Source organism: Monopterus albus, unplaced genomic scaffold, assembly GCF_001952655.1.
Source record: "Monopterus albus unplaced genomic scaffold, M_albus_1.0 scaffold45.1, whole genome shotgun sequence".
In the NCBI taxonomy this organism is placed as follows: domain Eukaryota; kingdom Metazoa; phylum Chordata; class Actinopteri; order Synbranchiformes; family Synbranchidae; genus Monopterus; species Monopterus albus.
In genome coordinates, this window is record NW_018127925.1 from 1348069 (window position 1) to 1361038 (window position 12970).

At 40.9% G+C, this 12970-nt stretch overlaps 1 protein-coding gene across 3 annotated transcripts in view; it reads right to left on the bottom strand.

Annotated features, from left to right (window-relative positions):
• The window catches only part of limk1a (LIM domain kinase 1a), a 49531-nt gene that overhangs the window by 16149 nt on the left and 20412 nt on the right, over nucleotides 1-12970 (bottom strand). For 2 of the 3 annotated variants that reach the window (XM_020600186.1, XM_020600187.1), the window contains one exon: nucleotides 9481-9619. In XM_020600186.1, the coding sequence (XP_020455842.1) occupies nucleotides 9481-9619 (139 nt within the window). Of the gene's footprint in view, nucleotides 1-1673; nucleotides 1889-9480; nucleotides 9620-12970 lie in introns of those variants that run through there. The other variant, XM_020600188.1, reaches the window with a different exon arrangement.

Sequence of the window (12970 nt, forward strand, 5' to 3'; positions counted from 1 at the left end):
TGGTGGAATTCAAAAACTATTTAATGAAAGGGAAGGGGGATACAATTTAAGGGGTCAGTTAAATTTAAAAATTCATGTTATACGTACAACCAAAAAAAGATTTTGTATTTCCATAAGTGGGGTAAAACTATGGAATAATTTAAGTGTGGACATAAAAAATGGTAATAGAATTGATGAGTTTAAACATAAATATAAAGGTATGTGTCAATCAAGATATATGCAAGAACAGGCTTAATGATTAATTAGATGGAACATTGTGGGTGTGGTGTATGAATGTTAACACTTTGTAATAATTCTTTAGTATGTTACTTGTGTGGTGTAGAAGAGAATTATTTATGTAGAGATACTGCTTGCAAACCAATGATGTAAGATGATGTCATGGGGTAGGACTGGATAAGTCTGACTTCTTCCTACTCCATTCAAGCATGTACTAGGTATAAGCAAATTGAAAATGGATTAGCATTTGTGGATATGTGTGAAATTATGTGTGTTGACATATCGACTGTCTTTACATGCTTGAAAGAATAAATCAAATCAAATCAAGATGTCACCTTCAGCTCTGGGAAACTATGAACAAGTTTCTCCAATTTCTGAATGATCTGGTGTTTTGCAGCCCTCACATAAAGCACTCAAAGGATGCCGTTCCTTGCTGTACACAGCCAATGCCCTAGCCTTAGACCCCTCTGCTTACACTATACAACGAATCAAAATATATGTCAAGTTCATGAACACAGAATTTGGAAGTGCTATGGAACAATATGCATCAGGTATGCCTTAAGATCCTCAGTACACAGGTGCACTAGTGCATGTATATTTATATGCAGCAGGACCTCATCCTAAACCTCTGGTTTCTTTACAGCTATAAACACCAGTCAGACCATCTGACTTCACTCCGCTAAGGCTAAATGTGGAGCAGTGACCTCATATCAACACTGCTGAAAGTACCCACTAAATTATAGGGGATCTCGCTCTGCTTAACCTCATATCTGATGTAACAAACTTTACTCCAAAGCCTTCTGCACTGACTAAACTCAAAAACATAGTCCATATGTCACTGAATCAACACTTAGCTTAAGAAAACTACTTCACTGTTTTGAACAACATGCGCATGAAGCAACTGCTACATCAACTGGATGTAGCTCATGTGTCAAAGGGAACTTCTTAAGTTTAAATACACAATGCAATGCAATCAAACCAACAGCCAGAAGAGGACACAATCCTGATTGTTAAAACCCCTCATAGACTGTACAGTATCAGCAGACATCATTCAGGCAAATACAATTAGATGAAAGAGGAGACAGTAGGCCACACTAATGCCTGGACAAACAGTCCAATATCACAGTTTACACAGGCCTCTGCTTTAGAAATGCTGGTAATGTATTCAGCCTCCTGCCTCCTCACTGTGAATAAACACAAATAACTTTGACAGTTATCAGACATGACAACTGGCGTCCACCTCTGAATGCACACGCACTCTGAGTCCTACTTTTATTGGAAGAAGAATCGTCTCTACTTTCCGTTTTAAAACATAAGCCGGTAGAGATGGAAAGCGAGCATGCAGAAACAACCTGGCAAAACAATCTCAACCAGCCACTTGAGACTGCCTGCTTCCACGCCTCCTCCTCCTCGTCGGCTCCTGTATGACACCCAGCAACCCAGAGCAGCAGCCTCACCTTCTTATCTCTTCTCCATAGCCTGAGACAGCAAAAGCTCCAGAAAAACAAGGCTCCCACCATGTCAGCGAGAGCCGGCGTCTCTCCTGGCTGTTCTAGTTCATTCTACTGAAGCAGTCGAGTCCCTCGTCACAACAAACCGAGCAAAGAGACAATAGGTGAGGGACACAGAGCAGTCCTCGCCTTTGCAGCCGAGTTGTTCTCTGAATCAAAATCACTCCTCCTGCCTCCTCCTCAGTTCTGCTATGACCTCATCGTTTCCCGTGTGGCCCCGCCCACTAGTGAACACACACCAACCGGCTGCTTCAACCACGCACACACCCCTCCCCCTCTACCCCAACTGCCCCGGGTAAATTCCTCACCCCCCACGTTGAAGCCCCCCATGCTAGAATCACATTTCACACACACTAGATTTTAAAGTATAGTTTCAACACTGTACACCATATCTTCACTTTCAATTCAGGTCATTCTGTGACCAGTATAACATATTCAGACTAGAACTACAATTAATATTTATCTTCATCATAAGTCTGTAGATTATTGTTGCAATAAACTCATTATTTAAGTCAATGAAAATGTCAGAAAATAGAGAAGCATGTGTGAATCCTCATGTGTTTCTAAGACCTGTCAATCAAAAACCAAAAGCCACTTAACTTACAATGATATAAAAACATTTAGTAAAATGTTTATATTTTATGTAGTGAAAGCAGTGAATTTTGGAGATTTTGATGGATAAGGGAACCATCAGATTAATTATCAAACATTTTGACCAACAACCGTTCTACCAAGTGACTAATCTATTAATTGCTCCAGCACCAGTCCTGATCACAGTTAAAAAGGGAATTTGTGAACTGGATGTGGCTGTTATATTCATAAACTGCAGTTCTTTCTCACTTATTTTTTGACTAGGACTGTGTGTGTGTCACCTACTTTCCCCTTAAAGTGGACATGGCATGCTCTTTTCCAGCCATTTAATCTTTAATCTTGGGTACCTCTAGATTAGCTTTACCCCCCATCATAACTCCAAATAGTCTGTAATTATTACAGAACCATAAAACCAGAGAGCCTCTTCCTAAAAATGAGAGGCTAGTTTGTGAACATGCACAACTCCTGAGATATGTTTTCCCTAACCTGAATCCTGACATTATCCTAACCATAACCACTGAGGGGGTCGCTAAAGAGTTTTGAACAGGGGAATCATCTTGACAGGGGGAACAAAAGACACTGACAAATAAGCTAGTTTTTCCCTTAACTTACTGTTACGTCCCACTGAGTAGTGGAAACTTCAAGGTCAGTAAATAAAACTAATGATCGCTGTGTCTTTCCCCCACAAATCCCTCACGCTCATTAGAATCTTCTCATCAACTGGCCTCAAGCAGTCAAAACAAACAGGTACTGTGCTCCGGGGGGATCCAGCGTTGATCAGCTGATCATCCACCGCCCCAGGATGATTGTAGGTTTCCAGCCGCTCTATTCATGCCACGTTAGACCCAGTCAGGTAAAACAGTAAGTCCCTGTACAGGAACATTCCCGACATGCAGTAATCAGACCATGTATTTTTCTCCACATCCTCTGGTCACAGTGCAGCAGCAGGAGGTAAAATATATCCACAAAACCACATGCAGTTGAAAAATCCCACTTTTAATACGGCACCGGTGGATGACAGGCAAACTCACATGAACGAGCGCAGCCAGAAGATTATGACCATTCAAAGAGATCCATAAACTATTGTGCAAGACTTTACATAGTTTGAAAAAAAAGTCTTGCCAGCAAGAGTTCGCGAGACTTGTATAAACCGAGCTGCTTCAGTAAATTAGTACAACAACATAAGTACATCTCATTTTTTGAGATTTCAGTCTCGTTTAAAATGATAATTCACAGTTGTAATAACATTGTAGATAAGTCAGAAAACACAGAAAAGCATGCCACGGCCCCTTTAAACTGCTGTAAGCTCTTCATCTGTCAGACTGTTGACTCTGGCCTCACACTGATCACACAACAACCTGTAGCTTTTCAGCACATGAAAAGAAAACATGGCCATCATAGTCACGTACTGCTCGGTGTAATGTTGGTGTACTGTATTATCTGTCATAGATATCAAATACAAGTCTGCAATCAGTACTGAGAATAGAACCTATGACCTGCCAGTGTGATCTCGCTCCTCTGCTTTTTTCTCCTCTCCTTCATACATTCTTGGCTTTATCTTTGCTGCTCTGCCCCCCGCTCTCCCTCCCTCCCTCCACTCTCTTCTGTGCCTCACTCATTCTTGTTGTCTCACTTTGTTCATGTCCCGCATGCCAAGAAGTGTTGATCCCTCCTTTCATTACAAGCCAATGCCTGAAGACAAATATTAACAGGTCAGTAGCTGAACAACACACAGAAATCCATAGTGCAGGCAGCATTCAGCTAAGGAGGTCAAAGAGCAGATGGTACAACTACAATGGTGTTTCCAATGACACTGAATCATCAGACTGTTTAGTTACCGCAGTGATCAACAGCTGTTTTTTTAACATAACAAAATGAAAACAACACAACTGGACATCAGCTGTAAAACATATCAAAATTTGTGATAAAGAAGCCCTGGCTTTAAAGTTTCAAACTAGAAATTGGTACCAGCAGTGAAATGTGCTATTGGTGACTTTATGTTCATTAGCTGAGTATCAGGAGATTAACAATCCTGTATCTTAAGTAAAAACCCACATCTATATATAAAAACTAAAAGTTGAGCTTAGTCAAACCTGGTGGACGTCAGCTCAGAAGTGAAACCAAGCAGCCCACAGCGGCGCCCCCGAGGGGATTTCAGCCTGCAGAGACTGCTGCTTTCGTCAGTGTTACCCTTATGGAAAGAGGAAATGCTAAACAAGCTTGTGAAAACACTTGGCTGAAGATCATTGGTCAACTTATGTTGCCAGCAAGACTCAAAAATGTAGATATTGTTTGCAACACTAAAAACAGAAAACAAATCATAACATAAAACCTTACATTTGAAGTAACATATCTGAGCCGCATCCTTCCTCTGCACATGAGCCTGACCTTTAACCTCCCTGATGTTCTTCAATCAAAAGGCAACTCAGCCTGGCGCAAAACGAGTTCTACACTGTGACAGAGCACTGTGTTCACACCAGCTCGAGCACTGATGAGATCATTAGTGACAGCTGATCCTCTGGCTAAGAAAACAACCTCACAGCCTGAACAGAAACAAGATCTTGACAAATACCATTTCCCAACACTTATTACACATGTGAGTCTTCACCTAGGGACAAAACAATCATCAGGCGGTTACACAAACGACTGGTGGTTTCCCACTCAAACACAGAGCTGCCTCACACCAGTGGGAGTTGATCAAGTGCACAGTAAATATGGAACTTTCCACTGGTTTGGTGTCCATCCCATACACTCTCACTTAGAGACCACGTAACTCTGTGTAGGACAGTATTTATATACCACTCATAAAGTTAGAGTACAATCACTACAAGAAGGCACTGAACCCAAACCTGTTCTCTCTCAGTGCTGCGCTGCTTCAGATACAGTGGTTAAACAGCTAAATTAAAAAGGCCTTAAAGTTAATTAAAACACAGGTTAATTCATAAAAAAAATTTTAGCACATTTTGAATGAAACTACCTTCAAGAAACACTCAAATGTAGTCTCACTGAAAGAATTCATCCCAAGTCAGCTCTGCTACTAATCACAATATGTATATTGTGTCCAGGTTTTATTCATTCTTTTCCTTTTCTTTGTTTTATTTTACCATTTGTTTACTGTGGCATTCCAGTAGAAGATAATGTTCTATTCTAGAGTGAAACTAAAAGATTTACTGGCACAGATGGGGTGGGTGGAGCGGTACAGCACACTATCTAATAGTCAAAACGCAATCTGAATTTTATTAGCACTAAAAAAAATTCCAAAGAGTCATAAGCATTTTGATTTCAGGGAAATGTCTTGGATATCACCTTCAGCTGTTTGTGTTTGCAATCTCAGAAACACAAAGCAGAAGCAAGGAAAGTACCAAAGCCAGGCCAAAGCCAAAACCAAAACCATAACCAACTGACTGGCATTTGTCTTTAAGCATTAGCATGGTGATAAAACAAGGAACTGAAAAGTCATAACTGGTCATCTCAAAACAAGAAGGCTATCTGATTGATGAACAGCCAGAGGTTTGGTGCTGCAATGGTTTTGGGCACTGAAAGGAAACGTGATTAGACAGCATCACAACAAAACCACAGACACAGAGAACAACCACTGACACCTAAACTTGAGGCATGTGCTGCTACCGAGTACCAGTCTGATCCCATCCGCATCATAATCATTCCTATTATTTTTAAAAAATCATTTATTACTACTGCAACAAACAACATGTGTCTGAACAACATCACCCAATCATTAAATTAGAGAAGGCTATGGTAACAGATCCTTCATGGTTTGCTGGTCATCAATAAGCTCACCCCCGAGTCCAAAGGGAAACAAGGGCAAACTGAAGACAAACATTGTGGCACACAAGATGCAGTGCGGACGAGAAACCGTGAAACCAAAAGCTTCTCCCGAGCTCTGGACACTCAACAGGCCTCGGTCGATGTGTGGCCCTGCTCCCATCAGCTGGCTCCCAGCCCTCAGTTGTTTGCAGAGAGGCTACACTGAATGTGGAGATGACTGCAGATTCATCTACTGATGGATGAACAGAGCAAAAGATGGATAAGAGGTGAGAAAATTCAAATGCACGCGTCACTCGGACTTGTTGTTCAGCAAATGAATCAGTCTCAGTAAGAGGTAGTAAATAAGTGAGTCCTCTCCACATACATGTAGTATTACAGTCTAAGAGGTCATATGCCATTGGGACAACGGCCCCATCCTCAGGGCAGCTGTGGTTACTGTCAAAGATTTACAAGCACATGTACAAAGACAGAACATTTTCTGTTTTCTGACAACCAATAAAATTACTTTGAGCTTGATGATTCAGTCTAGACTTTGAAAGCAGCTGCTGACAAAATAATCTTCACCTCCACACAATCGCTGCATGAAGCTGCTGAGTTTGCTGGATTGTCTAGTGTGGGTTGAGGAAGTTCGTTTGCTGTGAGTCAATGCAACAAGCACTTTGGTGGAAACACACTGGTCCACTAGACCAACATAGTGAAATCCCATGAAATGTAAATTCTCTCCTTACTCATTTATTTGCTCTGGTTGACCATCAGCTGTCTACAGGCTCTGACTCATCACTGCATCATGAAGGTTAAGGTGTTTTCACTGACTATGACAGCAGCTTTTTTTTGGTGTGGTTGCATCAGTGAATTTTAAAAAATAGGATTGTGCTTCTCTGCTAATCTGTCAGAGTGACTGTGCAAAACCAAAGTGTGCTCCCGCTTCCTCCTGGGTGTGGCACAGATGTAGGGAGCTGACCTTGGTCAGCACATCTGCACCGAATACAATTTGTCTGGCCATTCTGGCAATCAAGCATGACCGATCTCAAATCTACTGAAGTGTAACTGCAGGGACGGTCTATCAGCGTCTTTGTACTTTAAGAGGAGCAATAACCCAGAGAAGAAGAAGATGAGAGGTGGTGCAGCTGTCTCTCCACCTAATTTACTTTAGTGTCCCGCATGTTTCATTACTGAGACGGCACAGCAAATGACATGTTGTCTGGATGCACTGTTAAATGATTAAAGTACAAACACACACACACATTCAGAGATGCAGAGAAAGGCCGTGGCACCTGCCAGAAGCTGCTGGCTGCACTAAGAGACCTGGAGGCAAATGCACCAAAGAAGATAGTTTATGTGCATTGAATAAACCTGGCTTTTTATTTTAGCCAGCTTCCCCTGCAAGGGAATTATTGATTTAGTCAATAATGTGGGTCCTGGGTGGATTTAGAGACAGGGTATCGCCACTCAACATACTGTAACAACCACATTTTTCTTCATTAAATTAATTTGAAAAAGAAATTCAGCTAACAATTTAACTGTTCTCATATTCTGTAGAACTATATATCTCAAAATTGAAGTTAAATAATTGCATACAACTGTAACAAAGTGAGATCATTTAAGTTAAATCCCACTTCAAAAAGCACTTAAAAGTACTTTTGCAGTCAGCCAGCAGCAAATGATTATTAAATTCATAATTAGATTTAAAATTTCTCAGTCAAATGAGCATCATGCAAAGGCAACAGGCGAATATGAAACTGAGCCTACCATATTTGCACACACAGCTGACATACAGTAGTTTTCATATCGTCTTCTGCCATGGCTAAATGGTAAGTGTGAGCACAACAAAACCTGCTGTGTTCACCAGTGATGAACGAGCATAGAAGAACATGTAAATCCTGCTGTTGTTGAACACTGACGAACTGTACACACTGACCACATTTCTAAATACACCACCAGTCTATACAAAAAGCCTGTGGTGAAACTGTACGTTAAGTACACAGCAGGGTCCAGCTGCTCAGTTGCTCTCCAGACAAACTTGAAAAGTGGCAAAACACCTGACAGGTACATGCACACCCCAGGTTGTGCACAAGCACCTGTCCTTTAACCTCTGACTTGACACTGTAAGCACCCTTTTTACAGGACAATCTTTTCTAATTTTAATGTTATATTTTAAGTTTTTCAACAATTTCCAATGTGGCTCATTGCATAAAATGTCAACTAAAAGCATGCTGTAACTATGCCCGACAACAGTAACTATTAGGCTATGAATTAATAGTATTAGCTAGTATTGCTAATTTTGCTATCAGTGCCTCTGTTGTAAAGATTCTGGCAAACGAACATTCATAGAAAATAGTGTCATCGTGGCCATCACTTAGCCTCCAATCAGAGGCTAACTGGTTGCCCCAATAACACAGTTTAATGTGACTTTTCATTTCCCTGAAATGGAGGCAGTGATAGCAAAATTATACTCACCATACCCACTTAGAAATACAGCAGGTAAAAAAAACGTTATTCTCTAAATTGTAGCCCTGTAAATGATCTAATCTTCCTCCTGTGACACAAAATCTACTGGTAGTTGTTGGCAAGACAACTGTCATTTCAATACAATAATCTGGGGACATTACAAGTTCACATGTGAAGGTTTAACTGTTCACCCTGATCCTATTGTGGTTATGTTAATATTTTGCCTCAAATCTTATACAGACTTAAAATTTGTGTGCTAATTCAAAGATGTGCTACAGAAGGTAACTTTTTCTTTTTAATAAATAATTGTTGGTGAGAGGGGTGCCCTTTTTTTTTTAGCTTGAGCACCTGACCCACACAAGTTCTGTGCATAGCCCTGGTACCTCATAAATAAGGTACCCTAAAAATCAAAATACAGTATATTAAGGGCCCAGGATGCACAGATTTCACTCTAAGGTAAGAAGAAGAGCTCCAACTACAAGTTTTTATTATAAATGATTACTGATTATTTTCTGATTTAATCGATTAATTGTCTCATCTTTAAATAGTTTCTTCCAGCTTTGCATGTGTGTGTTTCCGTAAATAGACACAACTCTCCTTTGATGCAGCACTTATCAGCAGAGGCCAAGTCTATTGTTTATGTACTGGTGGTGCATCCACATCTACTCTGCCCCTCTGTTCTCCTGTGCCATAGCAACTGCTCCAACTTCCCCAGGCGGTCTGTAAGGCAATATGACCAGATGCATCACGGTCAGTTACAGGCCTGGCACAGATCCTGCATGCATGTATGCATGTTGGCACACACCAACTAGTGAGGCTGTAAACATCTGAGCCCAGGTGTATGTCCCAGCTGTAACACGAGGTTCATCAGCAAACAAAGAACCAGGGAGGTGATGAAGGATGAGAGTCCGTAGATGAATCCTCTTACCATGATGAGGCCGGTGGTGATTGGGTCATTGCAGCCATGGCACAGCTCCCCAAATTTGGCCCAGTAGTCCTTCTTGCAGAAGAGCCGTCCCTCTTTTTCATAATACCAGTGGGACAGTGAGGCGCTGCACTCACAACACCTGAGAGAGGCAGAGATGGAAAGAGATGCCTGAGCAGTCGAGCAATTCATTAACAGTTTTTAATGGGTATTTGTAGATAAAATCACACCATTACTCCCTCAGATCAATAGTCACCAGGAATGACACGTATGAATTCAAACATGCCCTCCTACATTGACTCATTCACAGGGGGAGAAAGTCAGGAACATGCAAATGATGCATGATACGACATGATCTATACACATCGTAATGTAACTTCAGTATAGGTTCACAACTAATTATTGTATTTTGATTTTTCATGGATCATTTACTGTCTTAAAGATAAAAACAGTGACACCAATCACAGAGTTGTAAGTGTATGTAAAGTGCACAACTTGTTCCATAATCTAAAGATATTCAATTAATAATTTAGAACACAGCGATGCTAAAATAAACACAATCATCAACAAATATTTGATAATGGAAAAAGTTCAATATGGTCTTTCAGTATAGTCATCCATTAATCGGCTACTATTATTTCTACATCTGACCGAAGAGAAAAAGCTGAAACACAGGTCCCAGTATCACCAGTATGTCACTGAATCAGCAGTTCAGCCCTCCAGGAACATTAAGATAAGTGCACATTCACTGCAAATCAAGCTGTCACTGTGTTGACAGAGCGTAATGTTGTACTGCACTCTACTGTATAAACCATCCTTTAAACCTCTTAATGTCACCCTGCAAGGCCCCAAATGATAGTTTTCATGGTGATAATAAGTCCCTTTGTTGATCTACGCCACCCCGGCAGAGGCGAAACAGACAAATGAACTCACACCAAAACAAACAACCCTGACTGAGTGACCGCAAAAGAGAACAACACAAAGATGGCGTCACTGCAGCTCACTACAACAACATGCAGCGTTGTTGTGTGCAGTGTTCACTTTCAGAGTGTTACACAAACAGCACATCACTGATCGTAAAGCGACAGATGTCTTAAACTGCTAAAGGCACATTTCCGACGCTATGTGGGCGTCAACGTCTCCTAGTAACAGATCTCAGACATCAGTGAACGCTGCCATAGGAAACCACTCCTGCATTGACTAATTCATTACTCCCTACTTAATGCACCCAGTAGTTTACTCAGTAGTGAGCAGTAAACTGATATTTTAGATACAGTACTAGTCACTCTCACTAATGTTTTTTGAGGGTGAATGGACAGATTTACACACAAATGTTGGGCAGTAAATGTAGTGTGTTACATCGGCAATATGGAGCTTTTATTTCCTTGCACAAAAAGTGAGAAAGATTTAAGCTGATGAAAATTCAAAAAGCTTTTCAGTTTGTTTGTTTGTTTTTTTAAATAGAAGGCAGCAGGTTGTGTTTTGCTTTTCTGATTACTTAATCGCCAACAGGGCAAAGGAAGGTGTAGTGCTACTGTAAGACTGCAACCAACAGTAATTTTCATTGTCAATACATCTGACAGTTGTTTTCATTGATAACGGATTGATTGTTCAATGTATAAAATGTCAGAAACCTCCCCCAGGAGGGCGATTTGGCCATAGTGTTCTTCAGTTTGCCTTCTTATTCCTTGGCACAAGCCATAACCACAGCCGAAGGCTTTTTGTTTTCAGGTTGTCCGTTTGTCCACTCATCTGTCCACAAATCTTGTGAACGCGATATGTCAGGAACATCTTGAAGGAATTTCTTCAAATTTGGCACAAGTTCATCCTTGAGTCCATCCTTTATCCTTAGACTCAAGGATGAACTGATTAGATTTCAGTGGTCAAAGGTCAAGGTCAGTGACCTCACTTCTGTCCCATACCCATGAATCTGACTGGTTGGCGGAGGTATACAACCGCGAAGGCTCATTCTATTTGTAAACATCAGTATCACTTTTAAGTGCTGAGCTGGATGATCAGCCACATGAGTCTACTTACTATACTGTACTGTATTGTTCTTACTGCCTGATACTAAACACCTTCAGAAGTGTTTGTCTGTTGAGCTCTGTGAGGTCTGTCTGCCAACAGAGTTCAATAGTTGGGTGCTCTTAAAGTCCAGGGTGATGTTAGCCTGATACTGACAGAGTGAAGGGCTGACGACAAAGAGATGCAGACAGACAGAGGGTGATGATACGGTGACAAAGAGCGTGTGCGGAGGACGTACGACACACACACATGCACACACTAGTTTAATGATCAAAATCATGATACAAACAGATGAATGGAGGGTATTTCCTGGTAAGTGATGACAGAGCGTAAGAATGACTTCAGAGCAGAGGAGATGATATCAGTGTCATCGTACTCAGGGGCTTCTGTTGAACGCATCAGGTGATAAAATGGACTTCTATAAACCAGGTGGCAGCTGGTTTAGAAAGGTCACTGACGTCTGTTTCCTATTGATTAGACAGTGTATCTCTATCGGCACACATCAAATTATAACTGGACTGTAAACACTGTCTTCATATAAGTACGCACATTTGCTCTGTGTGCGGCCATAAATCAAAGTATGTGTTAATCCCCTTGCGTATGCCTATACACATTAATGCATTAGGGAGTGAACACACTGCTTACGTGCTTGCAGGCTTGTGCTTGTTTGTAATCTGTCTGAATCTCTGTGTCTAACATTCATGACTAACAGCCAGTCCTTTCCAGTGGAGCTTCACTCCCATCAGCCAGCTGTCTGGCCTATCCCCGCACACGGGGGCTTAAAACCAGGCCTGTTTGCTTTGAAAATACAAAAAAGTGCATATGGCTTCAATGACTGGAGTAGAATCCTTCACTTTGTTCCTCGTCTCATTCCAATTTCCCGCTGTTTCCACTGCCACTCAATTTTAATTTCTTCATTTCAGTGACATTGCTGAGTTCTTGGTGTCTCACATTCTGGCTATTTAACCCCCTATTCTGTCCTGACCAATTTTCAGTAATGCATTGTGTTCTGTCCAGCCAACATATCTGGCATTCATCAGGTATACTTGTATTATAAAAGCCGCTTTTCTGATTTAATCAGTGGGCCTTAACAATATTCACCGATCAGCCATCACAAATTAATTAAACTAAATGGAGAGGCCATTGTGAAATGTAGTATAGAATAGGTCTGACCTGGACTCTACAGGATCACAACCATAGTGACATATTAAGACCAGGTTCAACCTTCAAATACAAATCTGTATCATCAGGAAACAGTAAATGTTAAAAATTGTTGTTGAGTTCGTGCTCTTAAATCCAGGCCAATCAAAAAGTAATATTGGATGTGTGTGTGTGTGTCCAAAACAACATGTCACATACATAAAAAAGTTAATAATATAGTGAAATAATATAGTGGTCATGATGCATACTGCAGTTTGTCCTAGTGTCATTTTATACACATACCAAGTGTCGAAACAGTCGACAGAAA